We start from the raw sequence: 22,340 nt of genomic DNA on the forward strand, positions 1-22,340 counted from the left end.
GAGTGCTGGCATAGAGTCTCTATGTCCCTGGGGCCCAGTGGGACTGCTGGGCTGAGCAGCTGGCGGCAAGGGAGCAGTGATCTTCCTGCTCAACTCCCTTGCGCGCCTCTTAGTGTGGCCAGGGCCTGAGTGACGTCATATTCCGGCTCTGACATCACTGCGGTGCACGTGAGGGTGCTAAACAGAGGAGAGTGCTCTCTCGCCGCCCGTCTCAATTATCAACGGCAGCCATTTTGTTTCCCGAAATTGCAGCGGAACACCAATTGGGAAATGCTGATTTAGAGATTGCAATATTTTTTTATTTTTTTTTTAAATACTAGATATAGATGTCATTCTGTCGGTAAGGGAAATATATTGAATGAAAGGGAAAAAAAAAAAACTCTCCATAAACTTTATTTTATCCTGTGATTTCAAAAGAAAATGTAAGGTGAGCATATTTATATAAAAAAAAAAACACAAAAACATGATCCAAGTGTTAATTACTGTAAAAGAAGAGACTGGTTGGGAGAGTAAAAACTGCTTATATCTTACTGTGCGCTATGTAAACACGGTTCATCTTACAGAGACTCTCTGTAATGTCTGACGTGAGAAACTTTTTAAAAACAACTGTTTAAACCGCTGTCCACGATGCGTTGGCAAAGTGGGTTTCCTTTAACTTATAGAGAAGCCTAAAATTTAAATATTACAGGAGAATCCCAATTCACAGCATGACTCCCACCATTAGGGGGTGTATCTGAAGCTGAACTCGAGGAAATTCTTTGCTCCGCTTATTGGTCAGTGACGCCCACTGACGTGGAGGTTATGCAATACACGACATAGTCATTCGATCTCACAGAGTTCTAACTATTTGCCAGATTCCACCAGGATCCTAAAGAACCATTATAATAGGACTTGGTGCTGTGTAGGGGAAAAAATAATAATAAAATTGTATTCACTCATTCTATTACAGCACAAATCTTTATCTGGTCCATCTAACAAAGTCAACTTTCAGGACCTGAGGAGATTCGCAGAGATTGCGTACAGTCCTCCTGCCCTGAAAGTTTGAAGTTAGCATATACGAAACCAGAGGGGTTGGGAGAAAAAAGAAAAAAAAAAAAAAGGGGGGGGGGGGGTGCATAATGTTGAAGGTCAAAAACACCCCAAATACTAGAACCCTTTTACAGCCCCAAACATACTGCATTTTATATTGGAACAGAAGTATCTCCAGAGCAACCTCCACTTTATGCAGCCACTGGAAACCAGTCAAGACAAGGTCCAGTCAATTCAATCTGAACAGTACTACAAAAAGGATTACATATATGGCATTGTAAAAACCGGAGACGCAATCCGATTCGAGATGATGCAACATAGGAGCAGGAGGGGTGATGTTTCACCAGGATTCTGCTTTTCATCCAAGACGTTCTACAAGTTACAAGGTTGCGATGTTGCTGAGGGAGACAGAACTACCACTCTTTCTTCTTCTCATCCATGGAGACTCCACCAGGACCTAAGGCAACCACCAAGAGCAGGCCACCAATCACAGACATGGTCTGGAAGAAATCGTACTTTAGGAAATCGTGCATGGGTTTGTATGCTGGAATGGTCCAGAAGGCATTGAAGTAGACGTTGATGGCAAACAGCCAGACAACTAGGGTAAGAGCAGCTAACTTCGTCTTGAAGCCAATCGCCACCAAGATGATCAAGGCTGTACCAACAATGTTCTGCAGAATCTGAAGGGTGAAAGACGGACATAGTCAGTTACTTGTGATAAAGAATGGTTTGGATGTATCCGACATCCAAAGGTACAGCACTAGAGGCTACTGTGCTTTCATTAAAACCAGAAGTGAAGCTAGAGAGACATTTTAAAAATATATGGTCATAAATAGATACACATTTAATATTAAAACAAAACCTTTCACTGTGAGCAATAGAATAACCGGGCTCTGAGCCTAGTAGACACCGGGACCTGGCTGAGACCTGTCAGCCAATCTCATTGCTTTCAATGGAGAATGAAAAAACACTCACACAGGTTAATAATTCCCTGTAAAATAACATCAGTTTCTAAAAATAGACAGCAGTTTATGCACGTTGACTGGCAGCGGTTTAGGAGTGAAATCCCATTTAATGTGAAAACACTGGCAGTGCAGAGAGGTAGGTTAGGCTGCGAGCGGAGGGTTGGGAGTTTGTTTTTGTTTGCACCAACCAGGCAAAACATATGAAATCAGCATGTTTTTACCATTATTGGTAGGTACAAAGTTATTGATCTACTGCTGGAATAGTCCCTTTAAACCTGGATAGCTCTGGAGGTAATAAAGTCCTCCGAAATACAAAATAACAGCATCCTGTGACCCAGTTAAAGCATGGATTGATAGTTTGCAAGATATCGATATGCTGCCACATCAGGAGTTAATTTATTGCCACCCCCCTTTTGTCTTACGTGGCAGTGCACTTTACAGACTGCCAATATATATTGTTAATGCTTGTTAAAGCTTTTCCAATAACATTCATTTATTCAATATACTGGATATTATAAAGAATTGATAAGGGAACTCCACATATAAATCTGAAGTTGTGTAGCGGCTCCAGGTCCGCTACTGGTCAATTTTCCCTTTAGAATGTGCAATTCCTTTGCCAACCTTTCATAAGTCACAATAGGAATCGTTTTTAGAGCTTGCATCAATTTGGGAGACAGGATCCAGTATACGTGAGGAAGGAATCGGCGATTTAGCCAGCAACTTGTGTCAGAAGATCCTAGCAGACAGGTGGAGAAAGCAGAACTTACTGAAACGAAGCTGGTGTCGAAATGAAGGAGCGTCATGAACATGAGAACGAGCAGCACGCGCCCACCAAGCTGCATGTATTGTTTGGGGGAGCTCTCCCCCATGGTGGGAACCCCAGCAAACATGCTTTTTCCTTCCGACCGAGACTCTGCCAGAAGCAGCAGGAGACCTCCTCCAAGTGCCAGGTTCCTAGATACAGAACAGCAGAGAAAATTAGCTCACATCAAACTTGTAAGTGTACAGACCCTGGAAACGTATGGAGGTTAGACGATGACCACAAATGTCCCTAGCCCACAGGCAACAAATAGGAGCCTGGACAGCTACATTCCCTTAACCAAGATCAGGGTTTTGCCATTCAACTCAAACTGGCACAATTAACCCCTTGCAAATAAACAAACATTCTCCTCCCCCCCCCCCCACACACACACACACACACACACACACACACTTTATTACTGAAATCTATTACATAGTAATTAATTATGTAGCCATTTACTTTTACATTTTTTAAATAAATTATGGTTATATTTGGCAGGGGGTGGGGGTGATACTCAACTGAAAAGTATTTAATATCCCATTAACAGATACACTTTAAATTGTACTGTAACCCCCCCCCCCCGAAAAATTAGTATTTCATAAATATAAAGTCTTAAGGAAATACTCACTGTGGTGGAGTTTCAATGAAATTCAAACCCAGTCAAGAGATATACTGAGACAATGTAGAAACTACTTTCATTAAAACTGCTTTGTCTCAGTATCTATTCTCCCGGCTAACACTCCTTGACGCTTGGCGGAGCTACCGCCATCTAGAAGTGTCAATCCCCTCCAGCCATCACCAATAATGACTGCAGGGAATTGGCTCTTTCCGAAGAAGAGGCGACAAGGGACAGGATAAGATCACCTTTATCTGCCCCCCTCCCACCCCCCCAGCAGCAATGTCACCGGGGAGAAGCCTTTCTGCAAATTCACCAGACGCCGACATTGCGGCTTTAAATTTTGAGCCAGAACCAATCCGAGCTCACATATATTACACTTACCTCATTAGAAATTTCAAGTCCCACAAGATGCTGTATGCGATAGTCTGCAAAATAAAACACGCGAAATATTAGTCAATACAGTTATTTAGAACACGAATTCACAAAGCTCCCATGCATCACTTTATCCTCTAAGACAGGTGTTCCCAACCCAGACCTCAAGTGCCCCCTACCAATCCAGGACTACCCTGTTGTGTTTCAAGTGTTTCTCTCCCCCCTCCCATCGCCCTTTATAAAAACAAAGACACAACTGGGCGATCCCTAAATCCTGGACTGGTAGGGGGTACTTGAGGACTGGGTTGGGATGTATGCTCTAGGATACCAAGCCAACATGAACATGAGAAAGAAACCTCCCCGTCATGGTAAAAAACAGCCACTAGATGGCAGTCACAGACCACTCAACTGTTTTAGCTAGAAAATCCTTCTGCTGACATCAGTACTGAAATTAGCAGAAGGAATCAGAGGGAGTTGGGTATAACGTTCATGCAAGGTTTAATGTTAGGGATAGTGTAATGCAGGGTAGGTAGCCGGTTATAGAGATATGAGACATTTTATAATCAGTGCTGATCTGTGAATTTTGGAGTTCTTTGTTTTAGTTGCGCCATTAGTATTAAAATGTATTTAACAATAACATTGTTAGAGAATGAAGAATAAATTAAAGATGTGCATGAGCCAAGCATGTGAGCGGGGGGGAGCCCTTCTGCAAATTCACCAGACGCTGACAGATGACCCAAGCAAAAAAAAAAAAATTAATAATTTCTCATTAATTCGGTGTACAAAGGTTTCCCGAGGAACATACTGAAAATGTATCACTGTTTTACTGATCCTTGCAATTTCAAACATAATTTTTTTTTAATAAAACCCCAAACCAAAAATACAAGCCGCCATGTAATGAATGCGGTACAACGCACGGATCACCTAGTTTCTGGCAGAACCACAACATAAATGACCCGGTCTGCCGGAGACAAGCAGGAGTTACACGTAGAACTGATCGTCATCATTTTAAAAACAGCAGCTGAAATAGCGATTAGCTGTAGAGGTATAACACCATCCGTCTGTTTTAAGTTCCTGACCTCTGATCTAGATTGGACAGGTTGATCTTGAAAAAGATCAAAACGGGTTGAAATATTGAATTTGTACACAGTTAATATGGATTTTTGATTCTCATTAAAAAATACCAGCCGACTTCACCCTAATTTTGGTTTTGTGAATTTTGAACGTGGGTTTCAGCACCCAGGCACTCGAGATTTAGATATAGTCACAAATGCTCTTACAACAGATTAATTAATTAAATACACTTTTTTTTAAATTTGCCTCCCATGTTAAAATTAGTTCAGGTAGTGGGGTGGGCTTGGCTTAACACGATATGGCTGAGATAGGCGATTTTAAGTAGCCTTGTAAAATTTAAATGGCTTCAGGGTTACATAACCAATGAGATAGTCAAAACATAAACAGTTTTGTTTTAACACAAACTACACAATTTAATTAACAGGAATTAAACAAGGATTAGGTGAATACACATATTTACCAAATTCTGTGTACTTACCTGCATGGCAATAATCCCAAACAACCCGAAACAAGCATATTGTACAAAATTCCTACTGAGGACCAGAATACAGCCACCTGCAACACACAACACATCGCAAACAAAACAGTGTTATTTATTGTTCCAAAAATTTTTTTTCAAAAAAATTTAAATGACGAGAGACAATTAATAAGCTCTTCAAAGAACCATAGCCAGAAAGATAACAGCATTACCAGTTGGAGGAAGCACAGGCCTCAACACAGAATCTGTATACTCATTGACCAGGTTCACTATTGCTGCCAAGTACACGCATGAGTTTATTCAAAGACACCTTTTACTTTTGTTAATGTATTTTTGAATTTTCATTTTATTTAGTAGTTACAAAAGGGACATTGCAAGCTACCATTAACTGGCAAGAGAGCTACATTCATGGGTTTCCACAAATGGAGCTAGACGTGATGACTCCCAACAAGAAAGATACGATAGAGCCTGGAAGAAGTATGGGCAGGCTTGCAGACAACCCACAAAACCCATCAATGAGCAAGCACAGTGGTGAAGTAATATCCCAGAAATCCCAGCATGCACCCAACTGCTAGGATATGTGGCATGCCACATGCACCATTTTTAAAATCAAGTTTTTATTTTACAATAGATAGAACCTTCCAACCTGCAAACTGAAATGTCAGAAAAGGATTGAGGGTAAGAATCACAGAAAGTCTAACCTAGTTGTCCGAGAAGGTTGATGAGGACGAAGATGGACGCCAACACGTAGCCGCAGTTCCACGTAGCCTCAATGTAGTCTCTCTGCTCGCTCCACTGAAACCACATTCGGATGCCATCTTCCAAGAAGGTGCTGATAAGACAGAGGCGAGCAACGTGCGGGAGATACTGCTTTGTAACGCGCAGGAACTGGTGAGGGAAAAAACAAAACAGGTTAAAACTCATGACAATCGGAGGAAATGTACCAGAGCAAACATACAGACTCTCACAAAAAGTGATGCATGCAGAGACACCTTGCTGCTGGGACATGCTCATCTGGAAACATCCTTTGAAGGGGGGGTGGGGGGGCTGAGGCTTTACAGTTAGGGGGGACCTGTTTTTTTCAAACTGCAACTTTATTAAAAAATACAAAAAGTTTTAAAAAAAAAGTCTTCCTGGTGTCAGCAACACACACAAAACAGAGGGATTACTGCACTAATTTTAAACAAAAAAAAACTTTATTAGCCAATGCCATAAGAGGTCTAGTCTCACTATAGAAATGATCAAGTATGGGTTAATCTAATATTTATCAAACTTGAGATGCACGATATAAAGGAGGTGTACGGTTTAGGGTAGGTGTGACCAAACTACAACCCACCGTCTGCTGCTGGACTACAATATCCAGAATTATCTACAATACAAAAGCAAGCCGAGGATTCTGGGACTTCTAGTCCAACAATAGTTAGACAATACTGTACTTGCTTAGGGTGAGCTTACTAGTTATATGCATGGTTTAGGAAATAAACTCCTAACCCCAATTAAATCTAAGAATACGGGGGCTCCTCCACTTTCCATTTTTATGCAGTATGGGGTCCTGGCGCAGGGGCTAAACTCCCACCAGGAACTGGTTCACAGTCTGCCTATAAAAAGGGACGCGGTCTGCTTCCACTTCCCTAATTCTGTACAGTACATTAAAGGGTCACATCAGATAGAGGACTCCCTCCTATCAGTGGCTCAGACAGTAAATACCCCGGGGCTGTTCCCTCTTAAAATTTGCCGTGTTCATGAACAAGATTAAAAGTGGTTAAAAATAAATAAAATATATATATATATATATATATATATATATATATATATATATATATATATATATATATATATATATATATATATATATATATATAAATAATATATGTTGCCAAAAGGAATACATTTCTAATATTTGCTTGTTATGCACTCAATGAACAGATCTGACCTTTAACAGCAAGACAAGATAAATACTGCACAGTACAAGGTTAAAGAATTACAAACATGCAACGGCTGATTGCATGGCCTGAAATCAAACATACTTTTACCTGAAACTTGACATTCCCTATTAAAAGGGACACAATAGTTTATCGACACTTTTGCTTTTTAACCCCATAATGACAAAGTCACTGGAATCACTCCCATTACACCAAGCTTCTTTTTTTTTTTTTTTAGACTGGTCACATGTTACGAAGGGGATTAATCTGAGCAAAAAATAGAAATTTTCCCTAAAAAATAAATTAATAAATAAAAGACATTTACCAGTGAAGATTCACTCCATTGTACATGCCATGCGGACTCACAGCTTGTTATGTTATTGGTGCATACCATAGCCAATCAGTGCCGTGCACACCAAGGGCTACTACTTCTTCAATAATGAAAGACTTAAAAAACAAAACAAAAAAAAACACACACACACATATATATATATATATATATATATATATATATATATATATATATATATATATATATAAAAATATGAATGGCAGTGGAGATCTAGCGAGGGTCTTGGGAATCGGGTTATAAAAATAAGAGAAAACACTGCAGAACTTAGTGACCACACCTGCAAGAACCATTAACGGACTCGTCAATTTAAAAATGTAAACTGGAGTAATGAAAATCTACAAACAAATCTAAATAGTGTTCTGTCCCACGCTGCGAATGTCCCACAGCATGTTAGACATTTGGCTGCTGCTGGAGGTCCCAGGCAGGGCATTTCTCAGGCTATTTCTATCTGTAACACAAGACGCTTGTAGGGTGCTATACAGGGGGGAGTGCAGTACACACACAGTGAAACATAGGCGTTGGCATGCAGCAGGCCCCTGCACAGGCAGTATACTCAGCACTCTTGAACCCTGGGCATAAGACGATATGTGTACAGAGAGTGGGTAAAACTAACCGCTGAAACCTAAGAAAGAAGGGGGGAAAAAAAAACAAGGGTTAAGTTAGGTTTGCGGGAGGGGTGCTACAGAAATGGTGCAGCGTGCTTTGTAAAGGCCTTTAGCCTGGGTTATGGCTTGTGTCCCTAAACACAAAAGCTGAAACCTCTGAAAGGGTTTGTAAAAGGGGTCACATTTCTTTAGTGGGAGGGGGGACGACGACAAACAAGCCCAGGGATCACCAGCTGTGCTGGAAAATGACACCTAATGGGTGTGGGGGGGAGAAAGAGAGGAGAGAGGGGAACGAAGGGGATTATGGGATTTAGCATTCAAACAGGAAAGTCACAGGTTACATTGTAAATAGATGGTAAACAAATACAGGCAAGATAACCGACTTAGATCCCGCTAAATATTCAACAGGAATAAGTCACATTATTTGTGCAGCGCAGCAGCATAGGTTGGTGCAATATAAATCACGCATATAAAAGGTGAAGGAGTGATTAGGTTGAAATGCTTTCTAGACAATCTACTTGTTAGTAGGTCTGAAGACAACTTTGTTTTACTAGAGGGGGTGGGGGGGGGGGAAATGACATATAATAATTTCATTAGCATGAACAGTGTGACATTAAGTGACTGAGTCAGTCCCGTTTCTAAGAAACCTGAGATATGGAACATCTGCCAAGCGTCAGCAGAGATAAAAGATAAATATTTAGTGGTGAATGTTAACGGTTTAATGGCTGGTTTATGCTTTTTTTGTTGTTAAACAGAGGCTATATAAAAATCGATAAATGAAGCCAACATATTCTGCAGCGTTGTACAATGGAGATTGATGTTTTATATAGAAACACTAAACGCAACATTTTAGTAAACTGAAATCCAAAACAGCAATATTTAGGCAAATATAGCACACTTGGAGAAAATCACAGCTACAGTAACAGCTTAGCCACTTTAGGCTATTAAACGGCAATTCATTGAGAAAGCTGTGCACTGCCTCCCAGCCTCAAATTGTAGACTAAAAAGTAGGATTTTTAAATAGAAGTTTGCTATGAATAAGGATTGCCAATTAGATGTGCTCCCATCTATATCACTCCCCCTCGCTGGAGGGAGGTCAGTCTGAGGGCAGCTATGCCACCACTGGCTGTCCAGCGCCAGCATGCTGGCATCAGAAGCCAATTTTGCACAGAACTGACTAGCCAGTGTGGACCTTTGTTCTAGGCTAGCTAAGGACACTGCTAGGAGGTGGAGTTACACCTCGGATAGCCAAGAGGTCAATCTCTGTATATGGAGAGGTTCAAAGCGACCTGCACATTTAGTGTGAGGCACCATGACCACTTCAGATCACTGAAGTTTATAATTTTAGTGGTTTCTCATGAACTATCACTAAGTTAGTTCTGGGAGAGAATTATTATTATTATTATTATTTTTTTTTTAATTCTTTATTTTTGTTAGGCATATCGGCATAAAATATTAGCACAAGAATACAACATTTTGTTCTACAAATATTTTAACAGCCAATGTGTGGCGAAAACAGTAATTTTAAAGATCAAAAGCAGGTGTGGTGACAAACCCGGGGTGGGTGTGTTGGTAGCAAGCTTGGTGGTTTTTGTGTTTACCCCTGGGATACTCCAAGGATTTTGTGTTTACCCTCTGGGTGTCCAAGTGTTTGAGTGTGAGAATGCTAGTTAGTTAGTTAGTTCCATTTATGTTGTTACGCTGTGCGTGTGAGCAGAACTATGTGTGCGTCAGGTTAGATGAGGTGGATGCTTTTGGAAGCCTATATGTGCACCGTCATGGAGTTCTTGGAGCGTTCGAGCGCAATGGAATGCGAGGTGTGTGTGTTACTCCTATGTGCGCAGTACACGTTGTGGCTCCCAACTAAAACCCCTAACCCCTGGGGTGGCAATGGGGGGGGTGGGGGGCGCTAGGTTGTGATAGCCTCCTTCCCAGTGTTGGTCGTGGGGGGGTCTGTTTGCCCCTGTTGTGTGAGTAGGTCCCCGGCGAAGTCTGCGCAGTGCTTGCGCTAGAGAACATACAGAACACATAAAAACATTTATAAAAGGAGAGATTCAATATAACAAAAAAAATATTAAGTATATGAAAACATATGCGGCCCTATTGATTGCAGTGTTTATGTTGGTAATGGCTTATGTGAGCCTGTGGGTGCGTTCGGGTGTTTATGGTCTGCTGGTCCCGTGCCGGCGTAGCGAGAAAGGTTCCTTCTTCTGGGTCCCCGTTCTCTGGGTGTCCTGTTGATGTTGCGTGTGTTCGTGGGGGTTGTATTCCCAATGCGTGCAGGAACGCTGGTGCTCCAGCCGGTGACGTGAGGGTGTGTGTAGTCCCTTGATGGTGAACCAGCAGTGAACCTGTGTTCCCCCACCTGTATGCAATTGCAGCTTTGCGGAGTGTTGTAGTGATTGGTCCAAATGTTTGGTGCCTTAGTAGTGTGGCTCTTGTAATGTCCTGAAAGAACAGTAGCTGGGCACCTTCGAAGTCCAGTGGCGTTTTTCCTTTTAGTGCAGTCATTATTTGTATTTTATCGTAGACTGTTATGCAGCGCAGAATGACATCTCTAGGTGTGTTGGGCGAGATTCGAACTGCGCTCGTCACTCTGTAAATGCCATCCAGGACAATTTTCCTTGCGGTGGCCTGTGGCAGTATGGTAGAGAGCAGGCGTTGTGTGTAACGTGGTAGCTCCTCTGTTAGGACTGTGGCAGGGACCCCCGGATCTTAATGTGTGTCCGGCGCAGTCTGTCCTCCAGTGACATTATCTGGGCAGCTAAAACATGCTGTTCTGTCTGGAGTTGTTGGATTGAGGTTTGAAGGGTGCCTACCGTGTCTTGGACGCTGTTAATATCGTCCTCTGTGACTGACCCTTTCTGCAACATGTTGGATGTCAGCTCTTACTAGTGCAACGTCTGCTGCCAGCAGTTTCTGTATGTTGTGAAGTAGAGCCTTTAGGTCCCCTTTAGTGGTGGGGGCTGAGTCGTCCTGGGGTTCAGGTTGTCATGCTTGTTCCGCCGGTGGGGCTGTTGTGGTTATTGGCTCGCCTCGCGCCGTTTTTGGGGTCGGGCTATTGCTGGGCGGGTGTGTGGTGTTTGACGATACTGCTTGCCCGGGTCGGAGCAGCATTTCCCCTATGTCTCTGACCTGCAAGCTGGTGCCGGCTGTTTGCTTTTGTGAGCGACGGCCCATGGTGAGTGTATCAGAGCCTTGGTTATAGAGGGAGTGCTCCGGGTAGCTTCCGCCGAGGTAGGCCCCAAGGTTTAGGTGCGCCGTTGCCTGGGTTGTTTGGCGGTCTGGAAAAACGGTATCGGTCGGTGCAGTATGCTGTGCTGTGTTACATGAGTCAGGTTTTTGGATTGGATGGGGCTTGAAGAGGGGGATTGATGGCAGATTGTTTCGTGCTTGAGGGAGCTGGCTGAGATCGCGTCCGTTCAGGATGGCTGCCAGGCTCTGCGCCCCCCCCCCCCCGGGAGAGAATTTTAAAAAAGAATTGTAACACAATTATGACCTTGCGCCAGATTTCGATACAGGACACGGGGGAGTTAAGAAACTCCCATTAGAACTTACCAGGAGCATGATTTAAAAAAATATATAAATTAAAAAAAATAAAAAGTATAGACAATTCTTGTGTTTTCCCCACAAGGCAAACTGGCATTTAAGACATCCGGACGTCTAATTACTTGGAATAATTTCAGATAGGATCTGCTGTGTCATTCACTCGCAATTGGTGGCAGCCCCTGCTGTGATGACGTACAGAAAACTGGAGAGCTGCTAAACGCATAATTAGCCATCTACCCACAATTTATGTAATGCTGACAGAGCAGAATGTTAAAAAAAAAAAAAAAAAAAAAGGAATAAAAATAAAGCAGTTGTAACAACCCAGAATTAAACCCCTCACATTTGACACGTACAAACAAGCCCTGATTAGAAGTTACATCTTAAAATATATTCAGTGGTGTATATTTGGTCAAAGTGCGCAGGTCTTGCAGCTTTTATCATGACGAATAGGCATCTCTGTTTTACGATCAAGGATCAGGATACGGGCTCATGAGACCGGTATTACCACAGGTAGGCTACGAGGAGGCAGCCACCAGCGCAGGTAGGCTACGAGGAGGCAGCCACCAGCGCAGGTAGGCTACGAGGAGGCAGCCACCAGCGCAGGTAGGCTACGAGGAGGCAGCCACCAGCGCAGGTAGGCTACGAGGAGGCAGCCACCAGCGCAGGTAGGCTACGAGGAGGCAGCCACCAGCGCAGGTAGGCCACGAGGAGGCAGCCACCAGCGCAGGTAGGCCACGAGGAGGCAGCCACCAGCGCAGGTAGGCCACGAGGAGGCAGCCACCAGCGCAGGTAGGCCACGAGGAGGCAGCCACCAGCGCAGGTAGGCCACGAGGAGGAAGCCACCAGCGCAGGTAGGCCACGAGGAGGAAGCCACCAGCGCAGGTAGGCCACGAAGAGGCAGCCACCACCGCAGGTAGGCCACGAAGAGGCAGCCACCACCGCAGGTAGGCCACGAAGAGGCAACCACCACCGCAGGTAGGCTACGAAGAGGCAGCCACCACCGCAGGTAGCCTATGAGGAGGCAGGCATTTGCGGGATATTTCATATTGTTGACCTAGAATGGAGCAGGTATGGAGGATATGCCCAGGCAGGTACAGTTGGCACCTCATCATACAGTTTTATATTCAGAGCAGACCCATAGGCCAGGTTCCAGTTAGACAGTCAGGTATCACCGTGCCCAGCTTTATACCGAGCCTGCCTCCACGCCATGAGTCACCGTGCCCAGCTTTATACAGAACCTGCCACCGTGCCCAGTGTTCTACTGAGCCTGCCCCCGCACCATGCATCACCGTGCCCAGCTTTATACAGAGCTTGCCCCCCGCCATGCATCACCGTGCCCAGCTTTATACAGAGCCTGCCCTCCACCATGAATCACGATGCCCAGCTTGATACAGAGCCGGCCCCTGCTCCATGTATCACTGTGCTCAGCTTGATACAGAGCCGGACCCTGCTCCAGGTATCACCGTGCCCAGCTTGAGACAGAATTGGCCCCCGCGCCAGGTATAACCGTGTCCTGCTTTATACAGAACCGCCCCCCGCGCCATGTATCACCGTGCCCAGCTTAATACAGAGCCGGCCCCTGCGCCAGGTTTCACTGTGCCACTCCTTGAAGAATGGCCCTTTATGTAATGTCTCGTGGTGCCCAGATCAGTGCAAATCTCATATTATAGATTTGGGTACAAATTGGAAAGAGTACACCAGGCCCATGTGAGAAGATCAGGCCTGGGCTTCAGATATCTAAGTACAGAGTGTGAGACTTGGGGGTCTTGCCCAGGGTTGATACAGTGTCAGGCTGGTGGGCCGTGCCCAGGTTCAGCAAGGAATAGATAAGTGCAGGAGTACTGGCTGGATGCGAGTAGCCTGCGCCAGGCAAAGGAGACAGCCATGGGTAACCGGTCTGTGGAGGTAGCCATGGCTGGGTACAGTGTTCATATCTCCCGACATTTCAAATGGACAAAAAGAGACACTTTAATTTTAAGGGTGTGAGTGGAGGTGTGGCCAGGGGCAGGGTTATGACTTAATTTATACAACTAAAAAGTAATTTATAACAAGAACAATGTATCTTATTTACACAACTGATTTCTAAACACATTTCTTGTAGTTTAAAGACACATTACTGGGAGTTTTTTTTTCTTTGGAGCTCTATTATACACCCAGACACACCAACAATATGGATCGCCTAAAAGGGAGGGACATTGGGATAGAAAGAGGGACTTGGGCCCAAAATAGGAACTGTTCCTCCTAAATAGGGACACTTGGGAGGTATGAGTCTCTGCCTATGGCGGGAGCCTTGGCTGGGTAAAGTGTCTTCCTGTGGTGTCATAGCCGGGGACAATGTCATCCTATGGAGGGTGCCATGGTCTGGTACATGAAACAAGAGAGGGAAAAAGGATGGGGGGGGATGTGGGGCAAACCCTGAGCATGCATTTCTCAGCAGTGGTGCTGCCTTAGAGACAAAAAAAATTGATACAAAATACAGATGAATTAACAGCGCACACACAAAAATGGGGATTCAGTTCCACCATGCCACCTGGGTATACAATGTATGTCTGTGGTGCCATGACTGGGTCCCTGGGTACAGTGCTCTCTATGGTGCCATGGCTAGGCACAGTGCTGTATGTGGTGCCATGGCTGGGTCCCTGGGTACACTGCAGAGTATGGTGCCATGGCTGGGTACAGTGCTGTCTGTGGTGCCATGGCAAGGTACAGTGCAGAGTATAGTGCCATGACTGGGTCCCTGTGTACAGTGCTCTCTATGGTGCCATGACTGGGTCCCTGGGTACAGTGCTGAGTATGATGCCATGGTTGTGGCCCCTGGGGACACGGTCTGTCTATGGCTGGTCCCTGGGTACAGTGCTGTCTGTGGAGAATGTCATGGATGGCTGGTCCCTGGGCACACTGTCTGTCTGTGGCCCCTGGGCACACTGACTGTATGTGGCTGTGGCCCCTGGTTATGCTGGCTGTGGCCCCTGGTTGCACTGCCTGCCTCTGGCTGTGGCCCCTGGTTGCACTGCCTGCCTCTGGCTGTGGCCCCTGGTTGCACTGCCTGCCTCTGGCTGTGGCCCCTGGTTGCACTGCCTGCCTCTGGCTGTGGCCCCTGGTTGCACTGCCTGCCTCTGGCTGTGGCCCCTGGTTGCACTGCCTGCCTCTGGCTGTGGCCCCTGGTTGCACTGCCTGCCTCTGGCTGTGGCCCCTGGTTGCACTGCCTGCCTCTGGCTGTGGCCCCTGGTTGCACTGCCTGCCTCTGGCTGTGGCCCCTGGTTGCACTGCCTGCCTCTGGCTGTGGCCCCTGGTTGCACTGCCTGCCTCTGGCTGTGGCCCCTGGTTGCACTGCCTGCCTCTGGCTGTGGCCCCTGGTTGCACTGCCTGCCTCTGGCTGTGGCCCCTGGTTGCACTGCCTGCCTCTGGCTGTGGCCCCTGGTTGCACTGCCTGCCTCTGGCTGTGGCCCCTGGTTGCACTGCCTGCCTCTGGCTGTGGCCCCTGGTTGCACTGCCTGCCTCTGGCTGTGGCCCCTGGTTGCACTGCCTGCCTCTGGCTGTGGCCCCTGGTTGCACTGCCTGCCTCTGGCTGTGGCCCCTGGTTGCACTGCCTGCCTCTGGCTGTGGCCCCTGGTTGCACTGCCTGCCTCTGGCTGTGGCCCCTGGTTGCACTGCCTGCCTCTGGCTGTGGCCCCTGGTTGCACTGCCTGCCTCTGGCTGTGGCCCCTGGTTGCACTGCCTGCCTCTGGCTGTGGCCCCTGGTTGCACTGCCTGCCTCTGGCTGTGGCCCCTGGTTGCACTGCCTGCCTCTGGCTGTGGCCCCTGGTTGCACTGCCTGCCTCTGGCTGTGGCCCCTGGTTGCACTGCCTGCCTCTGGCTGTGGCCCCTGGTTGCACTGCCTGCCTCTGGCTGTGGCCCCTGGTTGCACTGCCTGCCTCTGGCTGTGGCCCCTGGTTGCACTGCCTGCCTCTGGCTGTGGCCCCTGGTTGCACTGCCTGCCTCTGGCTGTGGCCCCTGGTTGCACTGCCTGCCTCTGGCTGTGGCCCCTGGTTGCACTGCCTGCCTCTGGCTGTGGCCCCTGGTTGCACTGCCTGCCTCTGGCTGTGGCCCCTGGTTGCACTGCCTGCCTCTGGCTGTGGCCCCTGGTTGCACTGCCTGCCTCTGGCTGTGGCCCCTGGTTGCACTGCCTGCCTCTGGCTGTGGCCCCTGGTTGCACTGCCTGCCTCTGGCTGTGGCCCCTGGTTGCACTGCCTGCCTCTGGCTGTGGCCCCTGGTTGCACTGCCTGCCTCTGGCTGTGGCCCCTGGTTGCACTGCCTGCCTCTGGCTGTGGCCCCTGGTTGCACTGCCTGCCTCTGGCTGTGGCCCCTGGTTGCACTGCCTGCCTCTGGCTGTGGCCCCTGGTTGCACTGCCTGCCTCTGGCTGTGGCCCCTGGTTGCACTGCCTGCCTCTGGCTGTGGCCCCTGGTTGCACTGCCTGCCTCTGGCTGTGGCCCCTGGTTGCACTGCCTGCCTCTGGCTGTGGCCCCTGGTTGCACTGTCTGTCTCTGGCTGTGGCCCCTGGTTGCACTGTCTGCCTCTGGCTGTGGCCCCTGGTTGCACTGTCTGTCTCTGGCTGTGGCCCCTGGTTGCACTGTCTGTCTCTGGCTGTGGCCCCTGGTTGCACTGTCTGTCTCTGGCTGTGGCCCCTGGTTGCACTGTCTGTCTCTGGCTGTGGCCCCTGGTTGCACTGTCTGTCTCTGGCTGTGGCCCCTGGTTGCACTGTCTGTCTCTGGCTGTGGCCCCTGGTTGCACTGTCTGTCTCTGGCTGTGGCCCCTGGTTGCACTGTCTGTCTCTGGCTGCACTGTCTGTGGCCCCTGGTTACACTGTCTGTCTCTGGCTGTGGCCCCCGGGTTCTCACCTGGTCCGCGAAGTCCTCGGCGGTGCCCATGAGGTCGCTGTTGGTGCCCATGCTGCGGGTGATGCTGCTGCCGGCTCTCCCCTCCTCCGTCGGGCTGAGTGTGGGCCCCTCCCCGGAGAGCGCTGCTCACTGCCTGGCCTGCCACGTAGGCCGAGAGTTAAAGGGGCCGACACCGACAGGGGGCGGGGACAGACAACACGGGGGGCGGGGATATCCAGGCAGGGGGCGGGGATATCAGGCCGGGGCGTGGAGAGACAGACTGAAAATCAGACACGGGGCGGGGAGAGCAACTAAGTGGGCGGGGAGAGTCAGACAGTCAGCGTGGAGAGCCTTAAAAGTGGGCGAGGCGAGAGGGAAGGGGGCGGGACAGACAGATATACAGAGAGGAGGGAGACTGACTAATGGTGGGAGAGGCTGGCAAGTGTTAGGAGAGACTGGCTAATGGTGGGAGAGGCTGGCTAGTGTTAGGAGAGGCTGGCTAGTGTTAGGAGAGGCTGGCTAGTGTTAGGAGAGGCTGGCTAATGGTGGGAGAGGTTGGCTAATGGTGGAAGATTCTGGCTAGTGTTAGGAGAGGCTGGCTAATGGTGGAAGATTCTGGCTAGTGTTAGGAGAGGCTGGCTAATGGTGGAAGATTCTGGCTAGTGTTAGGAGAGGCTGGCTAATGGTTGAAGATTCTGGCTAGTGTTAGGAGAGGCTGGCTAGTGCTAGGGAGACTGGCTAATGGTGGGAGAGGCTGGCTAGTGTTAGGAGAGGCTGGCTAGTGTTAGGAGAGGCTGGCTAATGGTGGGAGAGGTTGGCTAATGGTGGAAGATTCTGGCTAGTGTTAGGAGAGGCTGGCTAATGGTGGAAGATTCTGGCTAGTGTTAGGAGAGGCTGGCTAATGGTGGAAGATTCTGGCTAGTGTTAGGAGAGGCTGGCTAATGGTTGAAGATTCTGGCTAGTGATAGGAGAGGCTGGCTAATGGTGGAATATTCTGGCTAGTGTTAGGAGAGGCTGGCTAATGGTGGAAGATTCTGGCTAGTGCTAGGGAGACTGGCTAATGGTGGAAGAGGCTGGCTAGTGCTAGGGAGACTGGCTAATGGTGGAAGAGGCTGGCTAGTGCTAGGGAGACTGGCTAATGGTGGAAGATTCTGGCTAGTGCTAGGAGAGGCTGGCTAATGGTGGGAGAGGCTGGCTAATGGTGGGAGAGGCTGGCTAATGGTGGAAGAGGCTGGCTAGTGTTAGGAGAGACTGGCTAATGGTGGAAGAGGCTGGCTAGTGATAAGAGGGACTGACTACTGGTGGGAGGGACTGGCTAGTTATAGGAGAAACCGGCTACTGGTGGGAGGGACTGGCTTGAGAAAGGAGACACTGACTACTGGTGGTGCAGACTGGCTACTAGTGGGAGGGACTGGCTAGTGTAAGGAGAGACTGACTGCTGGTGGGAGAGACTGGGTAACTTAGAGATTGACTGACTGACTGACTGACTGACTGGCAAAGGAAGGTGAAAAACTGGCTTAGATATCGATTTTCATATTTTCACCAAAGAAGTCTAACGGCAGATTAACCTATTTAGGGAATTTTTCTAGTTTAGCAATTTTGGCTAAATTTCGAATTCACTTTGAATACCTGACAGCTGATAGGTGCTATAGTTGAATATGAGAAACTTTCTAAATGTTATTTTGTCCTAAATTTAGCAATTTACTGTTCGGTGAAAAGAACCCATTAATTTATAACTCGAGTAGCCACTCAATGACTAATTCTTTTTCCATAAATTTTTTCACATTGACATAGGCCTCCTTAAAAATCCTCACAATAAAACTCCTGATGCACTTAAAAAGTAAAGTCCTTGCATCTGCAAATCCCCTCTGTGTGATCGTAGCAAGGCTGTATAGCACCATCCATCCATAAAAACATTAAACTTTTCAGATAACCACAGTTCACTATTATTCTCTAAATAGTGATTTGTCAGGGGTCTACCACGGCAACGCAAATTGTACGACAGTATATCAGAATTTCAAAATTTACAGCTCATTTATTTTGACCCAAAACCTTCAATTCCTTGAAGAATCCCCAAAAATTCAGATGAATTTTCAATAAAATGGGAATGGTAGGGAGCTGGGAGTAATTCTAAAATTTTACCATAACATTCAAACTGAAAATACACTCCTTATCTTCTCAATGTCACAGATCTCTTGGCAATGAATGGAGTAGATTAAACATTATTTTACCCGTCAGTTTACAGTTATAGTGGCAAAGCCATATTAAAACACGAATCCAATTAAAATGGCATATTTTTATAGCTCCCAAGTGTCCTGATTTAGGAGGAACAGTCCCTATTTTGGGTATAAATCCCTCTGTCTCTTTTTTTTCTATCCCAATGTCCCTCCTTTCTAGGAGCTCCATAATGTTGGTGTGTCTGTCTGAGTGTATAACAGAGCTCCACAGCAATAATAATCCCAGTAATGTGTCTGCGTGTATAACAGAGCTCCACAGTAATAATACTCCCAGTAATGTGTCTGAGTGTATAACAGAGCTCCACAGCAATAATACTCCCAGTAATGTGTCTGAGTGTATAACAGAGCTCCACAGCAATAATACTCCCAGTAATGTGTCTGAGTGTATAACAGAGCTCCACAGCAATAATACTCCCAGTAATGTGTCTGAGTGTATAACAGAGCTCCACAGCAACAATACTCCCAGTAATGTGTCTGAGTGTATAACAGAGCCCCACAGCAATAATACTCCCAGTAATGTGTCTGAGTGTATAACAGAGCTCCACAGCAATAATACTCCCAGTAATGTGTCTGAGTGTATAACAGAGCTCCACAGTAATAATACTCCCAGTAATGTGTCTGAGTGTATAACAGAGCTCCACAGCAACAATACTCCCAGTAATGTGTCTGAGTGCATAACAGAGCTCCACGGCTATAATACTCCCAGTAATGTGACTGAGTGTATAACAGAGCCCCACAGCAATAATAATCCCAGTGATGTGTCTGAGTGTATAACAGAGCTCCACAGCAACAATACTCCCAGTAATGTGTCTTTAAACTACAATAAATGTGTTTACAAATCAGTCTGTGTAAATAGGATACATTGTTCTTCTTCTAAATGACATTTTAGTTTTATATATTATTATTATTAAGTCACACAAAAGTTAAGCAAACTGATCCACCCCTGGACACCTCCCCCTCCCTAAAATGAAAGTGTCCCTCTTAGCTCAATAAAATGTCTGTTGGTTTGTCATTTATTGTTTGTGGGTTTTTGTTTTTTAATGCCCAGCAATCACCACATGTCCTGAGTGGTGAAAAGTGAGGTTTACATAGTTATAAGGTGTCAGCAGGCATACACTGAGAGCCAGGCATGTCCTGAGCTGACTATTCCGCCATATTGGATGTCACAGTGTGATGCGTTCCAGATCCAGGCGCGCTTCCGCGTTCCACTCAACGCGCATGCGTGGAACGCACACGGGTTGCGTTCCAACAGCCTGCGCATGCGCGCTGCTTCCGTTCCCATGGAGACCAGCTAACTCTGCCAATGCCTGTGTTGTTGCAGTGTTAACAGTTCCCAGTTTTATACACAGAATATATCCCTCTGTAGGTAACACGGGATGGAGAAGTACAAGGTAAGCAGGCCAGCTATTTATAAACAATATATTCATCCTGGCTGTGTCCTCTAACTGGCAAGGAAAGGGTTAATTCCCAGCACTAACCCAGAGAGGGTCAGAGAAGGGGGAGCTAAATATCACCCCAAAATTGTCTCCCCCCCCCCTCCCTCATAGAGCTCCATAAAGGGTCAGGTCTATACAAGGAGGGGAAAAAAGAGAAAATAGCAATATTTTAAATTATTCCAGAAATGTACATTTTTTTAAGTTTTGGGGCAACAGATTTTAGCCCAAATCTTCCAAAAACAGTAAATATAAAATAAAATTTCCAGCTGACTCTAAACTCTGATAAAATATATTCAATAAATTATATATATATATACACTTCAGCAAAATAAAAACCGGTATAAACATTTGAATACTAACTTCATTCAGACGATACGTGTTACTTTTGACGTCTATAATTACTAAAGGTGCTCAAAGTGTTTGCCATTAGCGTTCAGGCACTTATTACTCTTAGGGCTCTTTGTCCTTTCCAGCGTCTTTGAAACGGCATGTGCTGCAATTGATTGGTTTTTTTTATCGCTGATGTCTTTGGAATTTTGGCAGATTTTGGAAGAATGGAGACCAGGAACATTTGGGGAGACCTGTATTGGCGAGGAAATTGGAAGCAAAAACAAATGTGTTTTAAAGAAGGTGAGAAATCTATTGACATTTTACAGCGCATGAGCTAAAATTTCAGTTATCACAAATGGCAGAATTTCTTCCCAGTTATGTGACTTTTTGTCAAAGTTCATTAAAGCTAACGGTAATTATATTAAATGTTAAAGGTCATTGGTTGCGCTTGGCTATTTTGACCTATAAATTGCAAACCACTTGTCGATTTTTCATAGTTCCAAGTTAAGTGATTAATAACGCAATGCTCGTTGCCTTCTGCTATGTAACTTGATCAATGGCTAAAGGCAGCCAGCAGTCAAGTTACAAATAGTTACTTGTGAGTTAAACAAGGAGGGTTTAACTACTGGAAACAATGCTACATTCTGTTTGAGTTTTCCATAGGTTTCAGAAATAAGGCCTTCATTCACTAATCACTTTTAGCTAGATTTTTTTTTTCAAGAGTTTTATACCAATAAAAAATGCTAAACATAGGAACGCCACGTGTGGAATTGTTTGAGCAACCCACTGCAATGGGCGTGCAACTAAAACGTTTTAGAATTCAGTGTGGTTTGTTAATATCACTTATAATCTTTGTTTCATAGGTGGAGTGCATGGATGAGCAAGAGGCAAACCTGGCATTAAAAGAGGTAAGTATGTTACAAAGAGACAGAGTAAAAGGTATCACCTGGTGGGGAGAGGCATTAAAAAATGATTGCAAATAACTGTTTAGTAGATATACCCCTAACAAAAACATAGTTGCATTTAATTGTGCATATATTCATTGGTGTATATCTGAAAGCAGATTGCAAAACCTGAATATCTCTTATCTACAGCCTTTGCAAGCTCTCCCGCCTACTTTTGAAAAATTAAAGGAGGACTATAGTGCCAGGAAAACAAACTTGTTTTTCTGTCACCATAGGGTCATTAGGTCCCCCCCACCCTCAGGCCCCCTTCCCGCTGGGCTGAAGGGGTTAAAACCCTGTGCGCTGGGGAATTCTCCTCCTCCTGCCGATGTTAGCGCAGAATACGCATGCGCGGCAAAAGACGCGCGCATTCAAACAGCCCATAGGAAAGCATTACTCAATGCTTTCCTATGGACGTCCAGCGTCTTCTCACTGTTATTTTCACAGTAAGAATTGCGGAAGCACCTCTAGCGGTTATCAGGGAGACAGCCACTAGAGGCTGGATTAACCCTCAGTGAAACATGTTTTCAGCTGCAGGGTTAAAACTAGAGGGACCTGGCACCCAGAGCACTTCATTGAGCTGAAGTGGTCTGGGTGCCTATAGTGGTCCTTTAAAGTAAGACATACACATCTTTGCCTTACATTACATTTTGTCTTTGTACTTTAGTTCATGGTTCTGCTTGATCTGCATCATCCCAACATCTGTCCGTATAAGGAATTCTTCATAACCTGGGATAATAAGGTAAACCTTGATCCTATTGTTTCGCTA

At 46.2% G+C, this 22,340-nt stretch overlaps 2 protein-coding genes across 2 annotated transcripts in view; one reads left to right on the forward strand and one right to left on the reverse strand.

Moving 5' to 3' along the window:
- Positions 1 to 1,099: 1,099 nt before the first annotated feature.
- Positions 1,100 to 16,818, reverse strand: SURF4 (surfeit 4). The gene is made up of 6 exons (XM_063432908.1): positions 16,646 to 16,818; positions 6,041 to 6,227; positions 5,340 to 5,416; positions 3,797 to 3,840; positions 2,762 to 2,948; positions 1,100 to 1,709 (listed from the first exon to the last, which is right to left on the reverse strand). Exons 1-6 carry the CDS (start codon positions 16,694 to 16,696, stop codon positions 1,443 to 1,445), a joined length of 813 nt encoding a protein of 270 aa, XP_063288978.1. The 5' UTR covers positions 16,697 to 16,818; the 3' UTR covers positions 1,100 to 1,442.
- Positions 16,819 to 20,157: 3,339 nt separating this feature from the next.
- The window catches only part of STKLD1 (serine/threonine kinase like domain containing 1), a 29,712-nt gene continuing 27,529 nt past the window's right edge, over positions 20,158 to 22,340 (forward strand). Inside the window, exons 1-4 of the mRNA XM_063431679.1 lie at positions 20,158 to 20,252; positions 20,841 to 20,927; positions 21,491 to 21,535; positions 22,239 to 22,313. Coding sequence (XP_063287749.1) covers positions 20,238 to 20,252; positions 20,841 to 20,927; positions 21,491 to 21,535; positions 22,239 to 22,313 — 222 coding nt within the window. The 5' untranslated portion in view covers positions 20,158 to 20,237. The remainder of the gene's footprint in view (positions 20,253 to 20,840; positions 20,928 to 21,490; positions 21,536 to 22,238; positions 22,314 to 22,340) is intronic.

This window comes from Pelobates fuscus, chromosome 9 (assembly GCF_036172605.1).
Source record: "Pelobates fuscus isolate aPelFus1 chromosome 9, aPelFus1.pri, whole genome shotgun sequence".
Classification (NCBI taxonomy): domain Eukaryota; kingdom Metazoa; phylum Chordata; class Amphibia; order Anura; family Pelobatidae; genus Pelobates; species Pelobates fuscus.

What these genes read in the sequence shown, in the direction of transcription:
- SURF4 (XM_063432908.1), bottom strand. Translation starts at nt 16,696, where the DNA reads ATGGGCACCAACAGCGACCTCATGGGCACCGCCGAGGACTTCGCGGAC. An exon ending in CCGAGGACTTCGCGGACCAG is followed by an intron (nt 6,228 to 16,645) that starts GTGAGAACCCGG and finishes TTCCCTCACCAG; the next exon opens with TTCCTGCGCGTTACAAAGCA. An exon ending in TCGACACCAGCTTCGTTTCA is followed by an intron (nt 1,710 to 2,761) that starts GTAAGTTCTGCT and finishes TTCACCCTTCAG; the next exon opens with ATTCTGCAGAACATTGTTGG.